At 43.2% G+C, this 21469-nt stretch overlaps 1 protein-coding gene and 1 non-coding gene across 3 annotated transcripts; one reads left to right on the forward strand and one right to left on the reverse strand.

The window, feature by feature from the left end:
* The first annotated feature begins 1166 nt into the window (after positions 1–1166).
* Positions 1167–9114, forward strand: KPNA2 (karyopherin subunit alpha 2). 2 transcript variants are annotated; one of them, XM_071764189.1, is made up of 11 exons: positions 1167–1351; positions 4301–4411; positions 4505–4642; positions 4894–4982; positions 5790–6058; positions 7086–7180; positions 7282–7545; positions 7767–8000; positions 8085–8267; positions 8376–8525; positions 8613–9114. In XM_071764189.1, the coding sequence occupies exons 2-11, from the start codon at positions 4343–4345 to the stop codon at positions 8703–8705; spliced, it is 1584 nt and encodes a 527-aa protein (XP_071620290.1). In that variant the 5' UTR covers positions 1167–1351; positions 4301–4342; the 3' UTR covers positions 8706–9114. The 2 variants fall into 2 exon arrangements, with proteins under 2 accessions (XP_071620290.1, XP_071620291.1); XM_071764190.1 differs by lacking the exon at positions 1167–1351 and adding an exon at positions 3437–3529.
* Positions 1531–1603, reverse strand: TRNAR-CCG (transfer RNA arginine (anticodon CCG)). The gene has a single exon. It is a non-coding gene; the product is annotated as a tRNA-Arg (tRNA).
* Positions 9115–21469: the final 12355 nt, after the last annotated feature.

Raw genomic sequence — 21469 nt, forward strand, 5'->3', positions numbered from 1 at the left:
AGACAAGATATCTGTAGTGACAGATAATCTCACTAGTTCCTTCTGCCAGTGAACTCATCCAGGCCTTTAAGGTGAGACAAATAATTTAAAATCCCAGAAAAACACTCTATCCCAGCTCCTGAAACTCATTCCCAACAGAAAATCTGCCCATCAGTAATGCCTTTGTAAGGTGGTCCAGCTATTGCCTATTTTAAACACTGTTTGTTTTGTGCTGCCTTCATTAAGCAGCTTAATAAAAGTCTTAAAAGTAAAGAGCTTTATCTCAAGGGTGAAGACATAAAATAAGCCAAATTAGTATGCAAAATAAATTAATTTTTAACACATCTCTAACTCAGTTTTATATTTTTACTGCAGCATTTGTTAATCTTTTTCTCCCTCCCCCTCATTGTTCTTTTAAACATTTTAATTCCAAAAGCATCCCAAGCTGGCTATTATAGAAATAGAAATTTAAACTAAAGGTGAGGGAGAGGTGAGGCAGAGTTGTACCTAATCTCCTGCTCGAATCAGTGCCTGCAGCAAGTGAGAGGAGTCTCAGGTGTGAGAGGTTCCTGCTGAGCATGGATGGATGGATGGATGGATGGATGGAGGAAGGGATGGATGGATGGAGGGATGGATGGAGGGATGGATGGATGGATGGATGGATGGATGGATGGATGGATGGAGGAAGGGATGGAGGGATGGAGAGATGGAGAGATGGAGGGAGGGAGGGAGGGAGGGAGGGATGAACAGATTCCTGAGTGTCCTGCAGACCTCTGTACTCCTTTGTGAATTAAGTGGTCGTGTAATCCAACCCATATTAACATATGGCTACGTCTGTATTAATATTGAGCTTCTCCAGACTCTATTTGGGCAGAACCTTGAACGCCAGCTGGAGCGTTCCTGTCACACAAGTAGCTCCAGGGGTGCCAGAGGCAGCGAAGAAAGGACAAAACTTTCGGAGCAGGACTCCCGGTTCTGAGGAGCACAGGGACCGACACGTCCCGGACCTGCAGACCTCAGGAAACCACGGCGAATTTAGCACAGAGGCTCTGGAGGTCCCGCAGTGTGACCCCGGCCGGGACACGGCGATGCCTCTGCCCTTCCCGCCCCTCAGCCCGGAGCAGAACCGCCAACCGGGCCCGGCCCGCCTGGGCTCCCGGGTCACTCACCGGCCTCAGGGCCGCTCCGGCCGCCTCACGACCCGTCCTGAGGGCGAGAGGCCCCGGGAGGAGCCGATCCGGTACCTCAGGATCTCCGCGCGAAGGGGGGAGGCGGCGGCATCGGGCTCGGTGTCTGAAGAGCCGCGGTACCGGCGGGACTGGACCGAACCCCCCTGCCAGCGCCGTGGCTGCGGTGAGGGACATTTAAGGACGTGCGTGGGTTTCGTCCCACGGCAGATCGGGCTCCCGGCTCCGGTTCTGGCCTTCCCTACCGGACCGGCCTGCGGCTGCTAAAAGAGTTGTGGAAGCTGCGGGCTGCAGATACTGAGGAGCAGCGGAGCGGGAAGGGCTGAGGGGGCTCCGCCACAGGGCCACAAAACAAAGACCGGCCCGACCCAGATGGGACTCGAACCCACAATCCCCAGCTCCGGAGGCTGATGCCTTATCCATTAGGCCACTGGGTCACCCTGACAGCGCTTCCCGCGCCGCGCAGTAACAGCCCCGCCCGAACCCGCGCTGGCCCCGCCCCTCGCCGGGCGCTCACGTTCTCCCCGCTCGTGACCGCGAGGCCCCGCCCCCCCCGCTCCTTGTCCCTCCCGGGGTCCGCGCGCGGCGGCCGTTACCCGTGGCGCGTGCCCTCCCCTCAGGAGCTCCGCGCGGGGCGGTACCGGGGACCCTCGCCCGCCCTGAGCTCCTTCCCCTCACGGGAGTCACCCGGGATTTGCGCCTTTCCCGGCCCTCCCGCCGGTTCCTGTGTTACGCTGCCGTTAGCTCCACCGTGTCCCGTCGGCTCCAGGCTTGGCTTCCTCCCCTCATGGGGCTTCCCGCTCTCTCAGCTCTTTTTCCCTCCTCCTGCGCGCTCTCCGCTGTCCCCCGTTACCTCAGCCCCAGCTTAGGGGCGGTCAGACCGCTCACCGCCGGCTCCCCGGCCTGCATCCACTGCTCTGTCACTTTCCTGTGTTGGTGACAGCCCTCGGAGCTGTGACATTTCACTCCCAAGATATCTCCCCGTATCAGCCTGCAGCACCTGGTACACAGCCGCCTCGAGTTCCCAAATCACTGGCAGCCCCTCTGCTGTCCTGGAAATCTCTGCAATCGCGTCAAGTCTCACTAGTCCAGTTTATCCTGTTCCAGACTACGTGCTTTCCAGCAATTTATGACCCGATGGACTTTCCCTCACACTGGCCCGACGATCCTTCTGTGCACCAGGTGTTTTACCTTAGTTTCTACTTTTGAGCTGTTTGTTTGGTTTTTTTCCTGTCAGATTAGTGCTTTTCAGTATCTCTGTGAACCATGTGCTTTCCCTTCTGACTTCCCTATTAATGCTTCAATGCTTTTATGATGGTTTTATTTGAAAAACTCTGAACCAGAAGGCCCATAACAAACTGTATAAAATGTCATTGTTAATTCTTATATAAAAATCATCAACTAGTGTGTATCAGTAGACACGGTTCATTGTAATGATTTATGAGATGTATTCCTGTGCATCTTAGAATAGAATCACAGAATCATTTAGGATGGAAAAGAACTTTAAGATCATTGAGCCCAGCTATAAACTATTGAGGTGCCTCAGCTGCTGGTTGAATCGTGTTTTCCCCCCAGGTTTTATGGTTCTCCTGTGAAATGGGGGTGTTCCTTTGGATCCCAGCCCTTGTGTGTAGGCCAAATTGATATAAAACAATCCCAAATCTGTCAATTTCCTCGGCATGCCACAGGGACAGGCACGGTTTTTTCATTATTCCCTATGTTTTAACCTTTACCTGTCCTGATTACCATCGAATCATTTTAAATTGCGATCTCGCATCTTGTTTAAGTTCCTGTGCCCCACGTATTCAGGAGACGACACAGGGAGTCTCAGGAAAACATCACAATGACCTTATGGTTACTGAGGTAGAAATTAGGCTCGTTGTGAGGAAATGAAATGTTACTGCTCAGAGCCTGGAAATCTCCCTCTTCTCACCCCACCCAGGGCCCTTCAGCCGCTCCACCTTCCCTGGGTGGTCCCCAGCACACCCACCCCTCCGCGAAACTACAAATCCCAGCATGCCGTGCGCCGCCTCCCGCCCAGCGGCCGAGGGGGAGGCTCCCCGGAGCGCATCGCGTTGCATGCCGGGAGTTGTAGTTCTGAGGCCAGGACGGGTACTCCAACCCGTGGTGCTTCCTCAGCTCTTCCGGTACCGATGCGTTTCCCCTTCATCGCGAGACCGAGCTGCATTTCAAACTGGCCAATCAGGAGGTTGCTATGGCTCGAACTGGCCAATGGCAGGGCGAGGGCGCGGGAAATTTAAATCCCGCCTGGAGGGCCCCGGGGCAGTGGCAGCGGCAGCGTGCGAGCAGCTGGGAGCGGTGCTGGCCAGAGAGCGGCTGGAGCGCGGAGCTTTGCGGTTCAGGTGCCGGCCACGGGGACAGGGAGGGGGAACCTGCGGCACTGAGAAGCCGGGTGTGGTGGGGAAGCGGAGGTTCGTGCGCGGGTCTGTCAGAAGGGACTGGGCTCTGCTGGCGGTAGGGCAGGCCCTACGAGGGGCTCGCTCTGGAGCCCTTCGGGTCTCCAGGTGGAGTGAGGCTGACAGGGTGGCGCGTCCCAGAGTGGGGTGTGTGTTCGAGCTTTGGGTCAAGTTGAGCCGGTTCGTACGCAGTGGGTCGCCTTGAAGCTGGGCAAGGTGCAGGGGCCTGGCTGGTTACCAGTGTAGCTGCTACTATGGGCTGCTGGCTGCACCAGCGCAGCGAGCTCTCGCCGGCGGATCTTCTCAGTACGAGATCCCTGTTCCCATCAAAAGGGGATCTGTCTGTGAGGTGTCTGTGTAGTATGGGTATATAACACTGTGAAAATAATATACATAGATATATATATATATCTACGTATAGTGTATGTCTGTGCTGTATGTGAGAAGAAAGACCAGTTTTGCTTCTAAAAACAATGACTGATAATGTTCATAGCTAGAAGAGTCATAAAATGGTGCACCTGTGTTAACTGGTTTTGTGTTAATGCTAAGAGCTTGCTGTAACATAGGCATTTAAAGAGGCAGCTGTTAATATCTTTGATCAAGACAGAGGCTGCTACTGTATCTAAAACGGACAAGGGTCTGTCATTTTCTGGTATTGATCCCAGGCTTTAACTTTTGTGGAGTAAATTTGATGTTTATTGTTTGTTCTCTTTTCAGGCTTGGTTTCTTTTCTCTGTTTCTCAAAATCTAATAAGCAAGATGTCTACTAATGAGAATGCCAATGCAGCTCGTTTGAACAGATTCAAGAACAAAGGAAAGGATACTACAGTAAGTATTTTGATGCAATGAGTAATTTAGCCATCACCTCTTTAAACACGAGTTGTGAAAGTTGGTAACTTACTATGATTGCATATTCCCCAGGAAATGAGAAGGAGGCGTATGGAGGTGAATGTGGAGCTGAGGAAAGCCAAGAAAGATGACCAGATGCTGAAAAGAAGAAATGTCAGCACTTTACCAGATGATGCTACTTCACCCCTTCAGGAAAACAGGAGCAATCAGGTAAGGAGGTGCTCAAATCTGATGGACAAAACTCCTAAAATGTAGCTTGGGCAGTAGCCTGAAGCACTTGATGAAAGAGCTTTCAGTAGCTCAGATAACTGCAGATAAAACTGTTAAGATTTTGGACTCTCACCCAGTGGTAAAATGTCTGAATAAAGGAAGTGGTTGTAAACTGAGCTCTACTTGTAGTATTGGTCATGAAGACACGTGCCTCTCCCAACAAAACATTCACTTAACTTTTTATTGTACAGGTTTCAGCTCACTGGTCAGTTGAAGAAATAGTCAAAGGAGTTCATAGTAACAATATGGAGCTTCAGCTACAGGCTACTCAAGCTGCCAGGTAAGGAGCTCAGAGGTACCCAGTTCAGCTGCCCAACCAGTAACTTGGTAAGGTTAAAAAATTAGTTTATGAGTTGAAGTGTCTGCTTATGGGAGCAGCTGTGGCTCTTACCAGACAGTGGTTCAACAAACACCCAAGTCAGCCTTATAGACAGTGTTTAGGTTTATTTAGTCATAAGTTTATTAAAACTATGTGGCTTTTGAATATTTAAAATGCCTGAAAATTTTACAGGGAAATAGTAACTCTTTCTAGTGGTTTTTGAGGTGACAAAACAAGCAGTTGTCCATTTTGGAGTCGTAGGAGTAAAAATAACTCTTTGTTATTGTAAAATATATTTAAACTGTGCTAACACTTGAGCACAATATTTGAGTGCAGTGATCTACTTTGGAATAATGTCAGTGGTAAGATAACAGGGGTTTAAAGTATGACTAATTTCTCCTTCCAAACCCAAAAGCCTTTAGCAAGCTTCTATGTTGCTGCAGTGCTGCCTCTGGCAGTCATTAACCTTCTCTCTGCTGAGAAAACTCCAGCTATTCAGATGGCTCCTGCAGGCCTGCTTTATTTCAGAGTCAGAACAGAATCTCATGGAGTAAGCATGCCAAAAACAATGTTAACAGAAGTTTAGGAAGCTTGTCTGTAGCTTCTCTGTATTTCTTCTTCATGTCTTGTGGTGTTGCCTTTCCTGAATGCTAAGGCATGCTAAAAATTTTTTTTTTCTTTTAATTATGGATCTTTCAAGACTGTTTTAAACTGTTGTTCGGATCTCTGCAGGCAAAAATAATGCTTTATTTTTGCTTTCCTCCTTAGGAAACTCCTCTCAAGAGAGAAGCAGCCTCCCATAGACAACATAATTCGGGCTGGTTTGATTCCCAAATTTGTCTCCTTCTTGGGTAGAGCAGACTGCAGTCCTATTCAGTTTGAATCTGCATGGGCCCTCACCAACATTGCTTCTGGCACATCAGAACAAACGAAGGCAGTGGTGGATGGAGGGGCTATTCCAGCCTTTATTTCACTGCTGGCCTCTCCCCATACTCACATCAGTGAACAGGCTGTGTGGGCATTGGGAAATATTGCAGGTATGTCTGTAGGTTTCACAACTGTTTCAAACCTGTTTTTTTTTTTTAAAAAAAAAAAAAAAAGGAGGACATTCCTGCTGCCATGTGATGCAGCTCCCTGAGCTGACCCTTTGCAAGTGAAGACATGCAGACATCTCAATGTAGAGCATGCTGTGGACAAGCTTTTACCTTCAGAGCTGGTGTAAGATGGCTCATGCAATACCTGGCAGCCTGTGGATTGCTCCCATAGTTCAGTTTCCATAGAGCTTTATAACCATTTCACAATGTGGCTTTTTCACAAGTGTCACTCAAATGTTTTTGTGCTTTAGCTCTATTCTGTGTGTGGACTAGAAAGGTGAAGGGAGGAAAAAGGTGGATATGAGACAATAAACCTTGCTTAGAGACAGCTGCTTACTGATGTGACAGTATTGGATATGGAAGTTTCTCATGGGCCTTTCCAGATTGCTTGATCTGCCAGTGCTGAATACCATTCTTACAAAAAAAAACCCAAAAAACCAAAAAAAATGGCCCCCAAATGGTCAAAGTTAATAATGTAGTTAAATACTATATTTGCTGTATTATTATGGTTTCTAAGAGCTGTGTGTGACATAAAACAGTGAATCCTCACAGAGAGAAAATGAGGTCAGTAAAAGCCTGGCTTGATTGGAGTTTTCTTAAAATTTGTCCTTATTGGTCTTTTGGGTTTTTTTAACTTAAATTATGGGAAGAGCTCAGTTCTAGTGGTAGGGCTTAGATGTTTTTTCAAATAAATGTGTGTGTCTTTAGTTATGAACTCTTAAGTAAAGCTGTGTAGAAAACACAAATGCTAAATTCTCTTTTTCTAACATTAAAAATTAAGCTCAGTAGCTTGATTAGAAAAACACATGCTTGTCATATGACTCAACCATGGCAGTAGTTCTTTTCTCCCCTTATTTCTTATTTGCTTTGGCCTTCCTTAAGCAGAATCCTTTCTCTAACCCATAATGGTTCTGCATGCACATGTTCTTCTGTTCTGGTCTTCACATGGCTATTGTTCTTATTTTACCAGGGGATGGTTCTGCCTATAGAGATCTGGTTATTAAATTTGGTGCCATTGAGCCACTGCTGAGTCTATTAGCTGTTCCTGATCTCTCTTCTCTGGCTGTAAGTCTGCAGTATGATTCAATTATTAAATTAATAATTAAAAATGTGCAAAAGCACTCGGGTAACTAAACATTTCTAACCATTTATTTCCACTCCTGCAGTCTGGATATTTACGCAACGTCACCTGGACCCTCTCAAACCTCTGTCGTAACAAGAACCCTGCACCACCCCTGGAAGCTATTGAGCAGATTCTCCCAACTCTGGTTCGGCTCCTGCACCATGATGATGCTGAGGTGTTAGCAGACACGTGCTGGGCACTTTCCTACCTAACAGATGGTTCTAATGACAGGATAGAAGTTGTAGTAAAAACTGGATTGGTGCCACAGCTCGTGAAACTCCTGGGATGCAGTGAACTGCCAATAATGGTGAGGTACCAGCCATGCAGGTGGCACGTGAGGGTGTGAGATCTTAGCATGCTTAAAGTCTGCATGTGTAATGCTAGTGAGGCACTTGGCTCACCAGTACATAGCATATCAAGCTGTTAATGGGGAAGGCTGGAGCAGAAGGGGCACCAAGTGTGGCTGTATTGGTGCAAGATTACATGATACAGCTTTCCTAAAAGCTCTTTTTCTATATTTTTTTTCAGACTCCCTCATTAAGAGCCATAGGAAATATTGTCACTGGGACTGATGAGCAGACACAGATTGTTATTGACTCAGGAGCACTGTCTGTCTTTCCAAGTCTCCTTTCTCACCATAAAAGCAACATTCAGAAAGAAGCAGCATGGACAATGTCCAACATCACTGCTGGACGTCAGGATCAGATTCAGCAAGTTGTAGACCATGGTCTTGTGCCTTATCTCATTGGTATTCTGAGAAAGGTAAACAAAACTAATCACTAGTGTTGAGTCTTTTGCTATTACTACTACTATCTGTGTTCAAATATCCTGCTTTTACCTTCACAGGGGGATTTCAAATCTCAAAAGGAAGCTGTTTGGGCTGTGACTAACTACACCAGTGGAGGAACAATTGACCAGATTGTTTACCTGGTTCAGGCTGGGGTGGTTGAACCTCTGCTGCACCTTCTCTCAGCTAAAGACAGCAAAACTGTGCTGGTTATTCTGGATGCTATTTCCAATATCTTCCTGGTATGTGGCTGCAGTGTAATCAACCATTGTCCAAGGTGATGCTAACAATTGTCCAGTAGTTAGTGCCATTTGTCTTTGCTGTGGTTATTCCATGTTTGTCTCTTGCAGGCTGCTGAGAAGATTAATGAGACTGAAAAACTTTGCCTCATGATTGAGGAGTGTGGTGGCCTAGACAAAATTGAAGCTCTTCAGTCACATGAAAATGAAGATGTGTACAAAGCTTCATCCACCCTGATTGAGAAATACTTCTCAGCAGAAGTAAGTTGCTACAGGATGACTTTTTACACTCCTTTTGTATTTTAGCACTGACTGCTAGGTCAAAATACTATTTCTTTTTTCTTCTAGGAGGAAGAAGACCAAAATGTTGTACCAGAAACTACTGCTGAAAGCTACACCTTCCAGATTCAGGGCAATGCTCCAGATACTTTCAATTTCTAGATCTTCCATATGCTGCAGCCACCTACTCATTTGACACATGAATGACTGCCACCTTTTTGTCTTACTAGTTCCTCTTTTTTTAAACTGTTTTTATGTGATCTGTAGCACTTTGTCCAACTGAAACATACTTGAACAGTTCAAACCTGTACATATTATGTGAATTTCTAACTGTAAACTTTCTGAAATTTACTTATTGTAAATATTACTCTTTCTGTCTCTTACTGTACCTGTCAGGGATAAGAATGCAAGTGGGCAATACAGGCTTCTAACAAACCAAGCCACTACTCTGCAAACCTCTTCAAAACCTATAATGTTTTACATAACCTCTTACTGTGATCAATACACACTCAGTAGGCTTTTAAAGAGGATTTACTTTTAAAGTTCAATAAAGTGATCTCAATACATCAAATTGAGCTGTGTCAATTGTTCTCTTATGGCAACTTGATATGGTAAGTATACTTTTAAGAGTATAAAGGCAAGAATACAGATCTAAATTATGAAATTAAATTCTGAAATATGGGTTTTAAAGTAGCTTCACCCCAAGTGCTGACTTCTGTGTAAAGCAGGCTTCAGTTAATGCAGAAAAAATTAATTGCTGCTTTTCTCTCAGTATCTTGGCAGAACTAAAATTTCTGCAACTGTTCATAACTGAGCTAAACTCTTCCTGTATGGAGAAACACTTAAAAGACTGTATTAGCACTTCTTACCTGCAAGTGAGAGAGTGGAGGGGGGTAAGTACAGCAGATAACAAATTGTAAGTATGTTCAGGTAGCTTTAGCATAGAGCATAAGAAATGATTTGAAGCAGTTGAATGTTCTAAAGAACAGCAATGAAGGCCTCATCTTGGAACCTATTGTCCTTTTGTTTATAAGTTGTTACTTACAGCAGCCTACTCAGTCTGTAGAGGTGATTGGGGTGTGTGTGGGAAAGAACTGTAGTCCTGTTTTCCAGCTTTAGCTGGAAGTGTAGGCAGTTCTCCCAGAGTTCCCATGGATTTAGGTACTGCTGGACAGTGATTATGTTAAAAGGTAGCAGCTTGCTTATAGAGCTGCATATAGATCTGTATCTTATAATTAGCAGCAGAGCAGTTGCTTGTGATCTCACCTGTGTGATCATATTTCTGCTGGGCTGCTTAAGAGTTCCTCCCAGCTCACATGGCTGTAGAGATGCTCACAAGGCTGTCACTGGTTTATCAACAGAGGGGTCAGATTTTACCTGTCACAAAAGGTACACAAAGGCCAAAGCTTCTAATGTTATGTGTGGGGGAAGCAAACAACCAACCTAGGCTTTTATTAATCCCCAATTAAGCCTCATGTGCCCTTTGCTTTGTTGTAAAACCTCTAACTTTGACCTAAAAGCATCAGTTACAAAGGAGTAATTTTCTGTGCAACTGTCTGTAGAGATCTGAAAAGAACAACCTACTTAAAAGCAATTATGTTAAGTCAGCTTTCATAACTGAAGTCATTGCTGCCCCCTACTTCATGTTTGTGAATTTAGAATGGCAATTTAGAGTTTTTCTGCAATTCCAATTTTTTTAACTTAACTATTGTATCTTCCGGTAGAGGGTGCTGCAGGCAACCTCACAGTCTCCTTTGCTTCTGAGAGATTGATGTGGAGTTTCCAGCCTGGACCACTCGGGTATGATGTACTTTATTTTCATACTAAGAAAATACTGAAATACAATTAGTCAGACTATCTCATGTAGCTAAAAAAAAAAAACAGTGCTAATTTGAGTATTTAGCCAGACTAGATATTGAAAATAAGGTATAATCTTTTAAAAGTCATAACCTTGGAGTTCTGTTACTTTAAAAGGTAATTTGCTTAGTTAGCTTTTTAGCTATTATGCAGTTAATTTGACTTTTCTATCTCTGTGTATAGTAAAGGGGATGAGAATGCAGAACACTTGGTGAAGAGCATTCTCTAGTGGCTTTTTTTTTTCCTGAAGTAATTGTTTCAGAAATATCTAATATTGAGTTAATAATAGAACACTGCAAATTCTTCTTTAGATGTCTGACAGCTCAGTGGCTTAATTATTAACTTTCTGGGGACTGAAACTTTGTTTTTATCCAAGAAAAATGCATTCAGCCCATCCACCAATGAGCCCTGTTCTTGGCAGTGTGTATTTCCACAAGCAACAATCTACAGCCATTATGAGTAAGTGACTGGGGTGAGTCACTCCTTATTCTAAGAAAATGCAAACTATTTCTGAGGTTGGGATCACAATCACCCAGTAGGCTGAGTGTCTAGCTCCAAAACATGGTAGGAGCAAAAAGGGAGAGCAGAATTGTTGTTCCTGGTTCTTGGTTTGTTGATTGAGTTTTGGGGTTTTTTTGCCCCGTTTTTGTTGTGCTGCTCAGCCAGATTTAAGAGCGAGCTGCCTTTTGTTTGGCAAAAGCCTAATTCAGGACAAGGGCTGGAATAAATGTCTGGTGGCCTATGTGTCAGTCTGCCAACTCCTCTGTGCTGAGAGCAACAATAACAGACCCCTGCTGACATCAACTGGCTTGGAATGCAGTTGTTGCTAATGCTGTTTTATCTGTGGAGTGATGGCAAGATTTCAGTCTGAGATCCAGAAACGTAACCACCTCTGAAATCCTGATGCTAGCAGATGATGCCTCTGTGATTGCTTCCACTTGTTCCAAAGATGTTGAGCTCCAAAAGGAGAGCAGAGGCTTTGCAGCCTTGTTGGTCAATAGCATGTCTGTTCACTTCCCACCAGAGTAAGAACAGTTCAAACTGTGGAAAAGCTAGAAATGGTTAAATTAGGAGGAATCTATTTTTTATTTTGTTATGATTTAGCTGAAATAGTTTCTTAAGCAAAGCTGCTTCCTGCTGCTCTCTACAGAATGATTTAAATTGCATAGAACTACAGTGGTATATCAGCAGAAAAGAATAGCTGTAAGTTTACAGGAAAATAAATTCACTAGCCAACAACATTTCACAGATCTCTCCTGTTTCTAAATCTATTTTGCAGCAGAGCAGACTGAGATACAAGACAGTTATCCACAGACATTCAGAAAGTACCTGGCAGAATTAACCTGGAGCCTGGGAATCCCAATGTCCATTCCTCTAGTTAACCCATGGTCACAATTATCCTTACGCTGAATTATCCCAGGAGTCTTGAATCTCTTTTGTGATAAGGTACAATGTAAATTTTAAGTTCAGACCTAAGCTTTAGATGTTCACACAATGTTGGGGGGAAAGTACTGTCCAAAACAGAAGAAATTAGTGAAGTTTAAGTGTGACTGCTGATATTTGGCCTATAGAGGAAAGCGTTGTGACTCTCCCTTAAAATCTAATAGGAAACACACTAACCCTTTGGTCTGAGGTAAAAACTAAAGCTTGGTTCCCCTTCAGGGCAATGTGTAGAAAAGTTTGAGTTAGGTGACCCCTCTGAAGGCTGGGAGGGGGGTACACAAGTACAAAGAGAGAAAAAAGCAGCCCCCAGAACACTGAAGCTACAAGTGTGCAGATTTGTGGTGTTTGCCAAACCCTCATTGACCTGTGGTATGGCACTGCTAGGAGCTGAAACTCAGCAGGTAGACAGCTGGGAACAAACTGATTCACCGTGAGTTTTGTAGCCCTTCATTTGGAATAAGGGTCACTGGATTCCAGTCCTGTTGCTGCCTGCAGAGCACTGTCTGTCTCAGCCTGGCTCCAGGAAATGGACGCTCTTCCGCAGAAGCCAGAAGATTTCGTGGAAGAGCCGTGGCCTCTTTCCAGGTTGCAGTTCACCCACTGCCCTAGGGAGTGCCATTGGTGGGAGGGAAGTGAAGTTGGGATTTAAAGGGATGAGGAAAGGAGAGAAAAATTAAAGCAGGGTGGAGAAAGATTCTGTTGGTTCTTATTAAGTGGGACTTGTGCTAATCATTTAGATAAAACAAGGGGCCAGATCCAGAAGTGATGTATAAATCATGCATCAGGAAGGGAGTTTCAGTTGACTGACATACTAGAAGTAAAATCAATGTCCCTGATTTCACTGTGGAAGAGGTTGGATTACACCTATAAGATCAACAAAAGAGGCAGTGTAATGAGGAAGCATTCTACTTTATTTTATGTCTTTCTCAGTTTGCATCATAATGTGAAATGAAAATCATGGGATCATTTTTTGAAGGTTTTTTAGAGATTTATATATATATATAGAGAGAGAGAGAAAATAGTGGAAAGTGGCTGTTTTTGTTATCTAACAGATTGCTTTGTGTACAGATTCAGAATGGTAAAATAGTTATAATACCAGGAGTATGCAACTCTGCTCTGTGGGCATGTGGAAGATTGGATGTACAAAGTTATCAGAAAATCTTGAATAATCTCCAAGGCACATTGCCATTATCCAAACCACTTCTTTTTTACCCGCTATATGAAACAGATGTAAAAATAGCTCTTTCATCAGTGGATTTCTACACATATTTGGGCTGCAGAGGTTCAATTCTGTTCAAAGCAATACTGTAAAATCTTTTGCAGAATGTTGCTGTTAATCAGAAGCAGCAATTTAATGTTACGTATCCATCTCTCCTCCCACCCCCAGCTCCCCTTCTCAATTCTGAGCAGGAAACGACACTTGGACAGAGCTCAGCATGCTAACTTTCTGGATAGACTCTCTAGGAATGAGGAGGGACTTGAATTCTCTCCATATGTCATTTCCTTTCCTCTAATGGCTAAAAAAAAAAAAAACATTGCTTCAGTCCATATAAGTTACAGTAGAGAGAACATTAGAGATACAGGAAAATAAAGACAGGGGATGGGACAGACAGGACATCCACATTCCATGTCTGAAGAACTGCTTTGCAAAACTGGCCTTGAATTAGGCAGGAATCTTTCTTTTCTGTAAAAAGACTCTTTTATGTAGTTCCTAAAGCTGAAGCTATTACCCCATCTGTACTTAAGAGGATATCAACACCTGCAGTCTGTGGCCAGACATGGATTAGAAAAGGAAAATGAGTAGAGGAGGAATGGTAACAACTGTGCAGGATTTAAATTATGTCAGAAAGGTAAAACAGAGGTGATTGAGGAAGACAAGCTGGGGATCTAATAATTTCTAATAAAACCAATTTTAATAGCAAATATCCTTAAAAATTACTTTAGAAAAATCAGAATATTAGCCTACTGGCACAACCAGATTTTGTCCAGACTGCATTTAAAGACTTTTTTGTTCAGCAGAACTAATAGCATACGCAGTCATCTTATACTGCTGCAAAATAAAAAATTTGATCTGCTATATTGCAGCTGTCAACAGAATTCAGTATGAAATGGTTACAAACAAACAAAAAGAAAAAAAACTAACGAGGAATAAACATGACCAAAAAACCTAAAAATAACATTTTAACTAAATGGAAATTGTACTTCCTCGTAGCCGACCAACTGTGTATTAGACCCCAACTGGAATATAATGTCTTTAGCAATATAATCCAAATGTTTGTTAAATTTATTGCAACTGAACTCTATGAGGCACCTTCCAGAACAAATGAGATGTGGCATTTGCTAAAAAAACCCTGAATTTTGCAGTCAGTGAATGAGTATGAATGCATATATGGGCTAGGTGTGTCTACTTGCAGGATGATTACATCTGATTGTAGAACCAAGACCTCAAATCTTTTATTAGACACACTGCCTAATTAAATGTATTGCCCCTGAATTCTTCTGCTAAAAAGAAAAGAGAAAAAAAAAAATCACCTTTTCTCCAGTTCTATTTTAAAGAGTTTCAAGAGTGGAATAAAAGAATGATTCAAGACACATGCTGACAGATTTTGCTTTAGGTTACTTTTAGCACTTCACCAGACCCACTAACCTACTTACATATCTGTTCTGCTCTTTTCCAGCATGCAACCTTGCTTCATCATTTTTAGGATGAAATAATTTTAGAGAGACCTTTATTTTAGATCCTCTCATCAGTTTCACATTGTGAGTGATTCTGTTAAAGCACAAAAGAAGCCAGTGCTGATTGTGGGATGAGCTGGGTATTTCTGCAGATCAGAAAGTGTTAGAAACTAGATTTTTTTTTTTAAAAAAGTGTTTATTTAAACAGCAAATGCTTTTGTGTCATGACTGATCTTACTTATACATTTAGTTTTTAGGTCATGTGTTTCAAGGATAGTTATCCTTGCTTCTTTTAGTAACTTATAAAACTGTGTGAGGTGATGTGCTGTGCACATTTTAAGACAGCTTGTTCTGAATCTTAGTGCTTGCTTCCCTATGGCAGACAATAATAATCTTGTGGGGTTAAGGCTTTGTTAGCTTTTTTTGTCTTTGAACCTTGCAGATTCAATTACCTGTAGAAGTACACAATATTGTTACAATCTGATAAATCGCCTGGAATTAATCTTATTTCTTTAATGGAAATCTTTGAAAGTAGCTTGTATGAGACACATGGAAACACTTGAATTTGTTTGAAGAAACATAGAAAATCAGAACTATGGAGTGAGGGCTGGTTTTGGTGGTTTACATTAACCCCATGCTTTGCAGAAAACAGAATTGTTATTTCAAATTGATACTGGGCCACATGGAATAGGAAAAATGAGATAAGGTTTGGTATTCTTTTGGGGGCTAAATAATATGTCTTGGTCAAAACCAGCAGTGTATGTCAGCTCTTTTAAATACTTGTTTGGGCTGACAGTCTTTCTAACCTTTCTAATAACACTTCATTTGTTTAAGCTGCATACCACTGGGACAAATACTGTGTCAAGTTGAATCAGACAATATCTGGAGGCAGGAGTAAACTAAATTTTTGGTACATGTCACTCAGAGGAGATACTTTCTAAGTGTGTTGTTCTGTAAGGTCTTTTATGAAGCTACTTGTATCAGCCACATAAATCTAAGGATGAGATGCTACAGTTGCTTCGTTTACCAAGCAACAGGAGAAAGTCCTGCAGAGTGGTGGCATGGGGGAACTTGCAGTTAATCAGGAAACCTCAGTAACTTCAGTTAGAATACTTCACATGTAGCTCTCAAAGCAGCTGACAATGCTAGTCATACAAGAAGCTGGTAAAGCAATTGTATTATCAATATATTTTATGTGTAAATAATTGGAAATCATGGAAGAAAAAAGGAAATGTTTTTCAGAAATAGACATCTTTTTAAGACCCAGGGCTTTCAAAGGCCTAGTTTGTACTTTGAGTCACCTTTCCTACTGATTTTGAATATAAGCCAAATCAGGGAAAATATTTTAGGCCTAAGCTACTTCACTGTGGTTAAAGACTGAATCTAGGCTCTGCCTGTTGTGCTGGGCTGTTAAAAATGCTACACAAAGGCTGCTGTGGGTGATGGGTCGTGAGGTGCAGAGAACAGCATGGACTTGAGCTGGATGTGGGGCTGGAACACAGGTGCAAGGCAGTCATTTGCCCAAGCTACAGGATACAGTTTCCCACAGCAGATTTACCTCTTATAGAAAGTGAGTATTAGCCTCTGGCTAGTCATAAAATGCCATGCATCCATTTATTCTGTGTTCAATGCCTGTCTCTTTAAAATCTGCCTTTTTTCTTCTTCTTATAAAGTTGCATCAGGATAGTGCTGTCCTGCAGGACGTGAGGAAATAACATGGCTAAGGGACTGCATGAAATATCTGTGCATCAGTTACTTAATCTGTTCTGGATGGATGGACTTAGAAGTTATCTTAGTGACTAACCACTGGAAAATCCTGTGATATGGGAGCTCATGCATTTTTTTGTAGCCACAGCTGCAGTCATTTCCCTTCAGAGACACATCATTTCCCCAAGACACATCCTGTCTCAGAGGGCCATGGTGTCTGCTGCTCCAAGCTTCTGTCCCCTTTTTCAGTAGCCAGCATATGGGTGGAGATTTCCTTCCTAGTTTCTTCTCCTGAAAAGCTTCATCTCCTGCTTGAGAAATGGATTGAATCTTGACCTCTTGCATAAACATTGTCTCTGCATGCCAAAGGGAGTCCTAGTGAGAACCAGAGCCCCTGTCTAGACATGTTTCTTCATTGTATAACTGATACCTATGTCTTCCATTGCTGGGTTAACTCTCTCTGAGTAGTCAAGGTGCCAGAGAGAAATAAGATTATTCAAACACTTGCATCTTAATACTTTAATACACTTTGTTCTGCTCACCAGCAATACAAATAATGCTTCAGTCTGACAGTGCTCATAATCTGCAAAGGGAAATAAGGAATCTTGTCTAAAGTGAAAGTATCTTCTTTCTGAAGTAAGACTATTGTCTTTTTGAAGTGCAGAAACTCTTCAATTTCAGCAGGGTTTGATCCCTTTGTGCAGAAGAGCAGCAGGGAAGGTAACAGAGCCTCACAGAGGATAGAATTCCATTCAGCAACAGGACAAAAATGTGATGGATCTGCAGTGAATTTAGGAAGTACTTTTGCTACAGTGAGAAGTTATGATTGGCTTAAAGAAGAATTAGAAGAAAAACCTGTGCCAAAGAGGCAGAGGGAGAATTATGGCCATTGCAAGCAAAGATGTTGATGGAGCAGGGTCAAGGCTGCTAATCTAGTCTAATGTCCAGATTTTACTGAGCAGTGTGGTGGGACATCAGCTTAGATAAGGCCTCCTTGTTATTTGGCATCATATTAGCATGGTAAGAGGAGGCCCTGGAATTATGAAGTCACCCACAATAGAAATACATAATAAAGAAAAAGGAAATAGAGGTGTAATTCCCTCCTGATCACCTCTGTCTTTAACTCCATGATCTCTGGGGAGATGTCTATGATGTATCCAATACAGGCTCTGGCAAACTGAGTAAAGGAAGACTAGCAGAAAGAAATACAAGCTGGATAGTTTTTGGATATCTTAAAAAAAACAATTGTCTCGGGAAAACATTGTTTTAACCTTTTAATTTACTCACAAACTCTTATGAATAAGGGCAGGACTCTCTTGCTTTCTTGATACCATCACAGAAGCTGGGGAAGAATGTGGTATAAGACCAGCCAGTTCTCATTACTGCTGAAGGAATGTGGTGTGATTAAACCTCTCTACAGAAAGAAACTGAATGCAATTCTAACACATTGATTTGGTTTGAAAACATACCACATGCTGAGGAATGAGTTTCCAATGTAGTCTTCTATTTCTAAACATGGAGAGGACCTCACCTCCAATAAATTAACGACAACTATCATCTTCTTAAAATGAACACAGTTTGGTTAAAAATGCTTGTTCACATTTCCTGGTGTCCAAAACCACTAAACCCTTTGAGAAATATCCGTGAATGCAAAGCTTTATTTTCCTTCCTATTGGGAAATTCAAGAAGTCAAAGCCCTTTTTGTGTGCAGCCATAGAACAAGAAATATTTTTTTATTTCTACATATTTCTTCAAAAGTTTCACTGATGTGATACCAACAATTAAATTATTTTGCCTTTACGGACTCATCTACAGCCCTGTTGCTGTCCTAAGGATGCCTGAACCTATTCCCTTTCTATACATTTCCTCCAGCCTTTGAGACTGTGCCTCAGTTGCTGACTTCTGGCTGAAGAAGACTGGTTGGGACTTCCTCTTGAGTCCAGCAGCAAGGCTGTCATCCAAGAAGTGAGCTTCAGGGTGATGCAAGGCACTCCCTTCCCTCTGGATCTGAGCTAGCTACCTCATCTTGAAAGGATTTGTTGCTCAGTGATATCAGCCTAGAGTGAGACTTGGATCACTTGTCAACAATTAATGATGGTATTTGCTTGCTTACCTCACAAGATCAGCACTATAAAGCATGGAACCTCTTCTCACCCGTGAGATGAAACCGCATAAAACCAAATTTGACTGTGAACTGTTGGCTTCTAAACCCCAAAGCAGTATCAGCAAGGTATTGATTCCATTAATCCAATAATATTATGAGAATTTGGGAGATAGCACTAGCACAAGAAACTCTGGATCATAATACTCATGCAGAATTATTTTGCTGGAAAAGTAATGCTTTCCATCCTCAGGTACTGTCAGGATCTTTGGTCTCCTACACTTCCCACAGCTGCTGGCATTTTGCAAAGTTTCCTGACCCCTGCTCACTGCAGATCTTGCAGATTCCTCAGTGAGCTGCTCCTGTTAAATTCTGCCTGGTAATTCTATGCAATGAAGGGGAGCAATTAATAGAAATCCTGATTTCCCTACAGAACTGGGAGATATTATGGAACAGACACATCTGTAGGATATCCCAGATGCAGTCATTGCAATGCTTACACAGGGCCAGAAGAGGAGAGGCAGACAGTTTGTATCTGGTGTATTTCTCTATCCTAATACAACCTGATCTAGGTTATTTCTACCTCTGTTAGCCAGGAGAGGACATAGTCCTGACCTAAGTGGGACACATACCATGTGTGCAGGTGCTAATGACAGCAAAGCCCCTCATCTCTCACATGTTATATCCACACATTCTCTACAGGGCTTTCATACGTGTCACAGATCCTTGTTGGATGTCTGACTAAAAAAGCTCAAGTCGTGTAGGTGTGCTTAAAAAGAAAACCAAGCAGATAGTGCACGTATTTTTAAAAAACGCGTGGCAGTAGCAGCAGTCTTGCAGCCAGTGCTTTTTATAGAGGGACTTAAATGCACAGACTGTCCTTTAATGCTCTCACACTTGATGTGTATTGTAAGACTTCCAGTGAAAGTGAGCAGCCTGTCAAAAAATCTTAGAAAAATTGATAGTTCAGCAAGCTGCTTTTTGAAAAGTGGTTTGAAACTAATTATACTTCATGGTCTTTAAAAAACACTTTAGTGAAAGCATTAAAATGTTCATATACCTACTGAGCAATGAAATACTATATTTAAACCCAATAGCTGTTTGTTTTTCTTTTAATATTGCTATTGCAATTAATGTCTGAGTCACTAGTTATCCATTAGAAAAATATCATGTAGCAAGAGTACTGTGTTTAACATAACACTAAATACTACTCCCAAACTGCATGAGAATTATTGAATGCTGGGTCCAGGGCACACTGCAAGACCCCAGAACCAAATAATATTTTGAAAAATCTGGAGTAACCTAGAAATATATAAAGTATGTGAAAAGTGGATTTCTATTTTGTTTTTCTGTCCAGGTCAGCAGTGGCCAGGTAATGTTGCAATATTTGCAAACCATCTGCCATTTGCTTTATATAGTTCGTTTTGGGAAAGGATAATGACCTGGGTATATGAATTTTCAACAGATTGAAACTTTAACAGTATGTCTTTCAATTGTGAGGGCTGATTTATCTTTTTTTTTTAATGCAGGAATCGGGACACCTGAAACATCTTTGAGGTGTGTGTGAATTTATGTCCCTATTATTAAGTAACTTCCTAACTGTTTCAGTGCAGCATATATGCCATAAAATCAGCCAGGCTGTCTGTTTTGTGGTAAATTAAGTTTAGACTTGTTTCAAATTCTCTGTTCTTGAAATAGTGGGTAAACAATGATCAGATATTTTCTCTAGTGCTCTGGCTATGCTGTACAGAAAGGTTTGTTTCTAACTCTTGCTGGTTTTGTGTTACACAGGCAACAGACACAGTCCTCTGTGAGGAAGGGATCCCACATCCTGATCCCAGGACTCCTCTGCTCCCAGGTGAAGTGATCTTGGGAAGGAAACATTGAAAATTCCCACCTGGAAGAACCTGGTGCTTAAGACACACTTGGAAAGGAAGAAGATGTGAGTCTGCACACACCTGCAGTGGGGAGGGGTCTCATTTTAAGGGGGGAAAGCTTTGGGAGCCACACTCCACTTCTAAGGCCTTCAATGGAGAAAAAAAATCAGTTCCTCACCCCAGATTTGATTTTATGAGGCCCGAGCACTGAGCTCAAGATGGGCCCATTCTAGCCATGTTTCTATCCCAGTTCTGTGTACACAGCACAGAAAGTAAACCTCCTGGGCTGTGTAGAAGCTAAATTATAAACTTTGTGAAACACAGGTCATCTTTCCATCCCATGTTTGGCTCCTGCTCCATAGACTAGATCCTAATCTATGACTTCCATGTGGCAATACTTTAGAGGTTGCCTCAACAGGAAGGAGCCAGTGCAGTGACATGAAGGGAATGTTGTTAGTAAGAAAAGGTGTGGGGTTTACTAGCTCAGTCTTCTAAGGTAAGCGTCACTGTGGCAACATTCACAGCTTTCCTGGGAGCTTTTCTCAGCCTTCTGAGGCCGTTTTGTCCCCACAGAAATCTGCCCATGCCTCTGCTGCAGTGTTGAGCTCCCCTCACACCAAGGGCTGGGAAAACCCTGGAGTCACCTTTTTTCTGGGATGGGAGTTAAATTAGGCCATGCAATAAGGCTTTTTTTCTGGTATAGTGTTTTTTTTTTTAAATATTTTGAGGATGGCAGCTCACAGAACCGATTCCTCCAAAGCACAGGTAAGACCCATACCTGTCCAAAGTTTACCAGTCCCCATGGCCAGCCTGTCACACCCTACCCGTGGAAATACCGCCCCGGATCACCGCCCCGCAGCACTCTTGGGTGCAACTGCCCACATTTCACTCCTCACTCCCCATTTATGTTTCTCATCCTCCCACCCCGAGCCCCCCATCTTCATCCTCCTCCTCCTCATCTCCCACTCCCCCCGCCCATAGCGATTCACTCCCACCATTCCCCACACTTCTCCCGACACCTCTCTCCCCGACCCTCGACGCCCCCTGAGAGGCTCCCCCCTCAACATCCCTGAGGCGGGGGGGCGGGAAATATCCGCGGGCTCCTCCGAACCGGCAGGGTACGCGGGGAGCTCCCCCGGGGCAGGGCAGGCCGAGCCGGGGGAGGGGAGGTGCGGCGAGGCGAGGCGGCTGTCTGTCCGCCCGCCCGCCGTGCGGCTCCGTCCCCGGCTTTGTTGTGCTCGCCGCCCGGGCTCCGGGCGAGGGGG

Source organism: Heliangelus exortis, chromosome 20 (assembly GCF_036169615.1).
Source record: "Heliangelus exortis chromosome 20, bHelExo1.hap1, whole genome shotgun sequence".
NCBI lineage: Eukaryota > Metazoa > Chordata > Aves > Apodiformes > Trochilidae > Heliangelus > Heliangelus exortis.

What these genes read in the sequence shown, in the direction of transcription:
- KPNA2 (XM_071764189.1), top strand. Translation starts at nt 4,343, where the DNA reads ATGTCTACTAATGAGAATGCCAATGCAGCTCGTTTGAACAGATTCAAG. An exon ending in ACAAAGGAAAGGATACTACA is followed by an intron (nt 4,412 to 4,504) that starts GTAAGTATTTTG and finishes CATATTCCCCAG; the next exon opens with GAAATGAGAAGGAGGCGTAT. An exon ending in CAGGCTACTCAAGCTGCCAG is followed by an intron (nt 4,983 to 5,789) that starts GTAAGGAGCTCA and finishes TTTCCTCCTTAG; the next exon opens with GAAACTCCTCTCAAGAGAGA.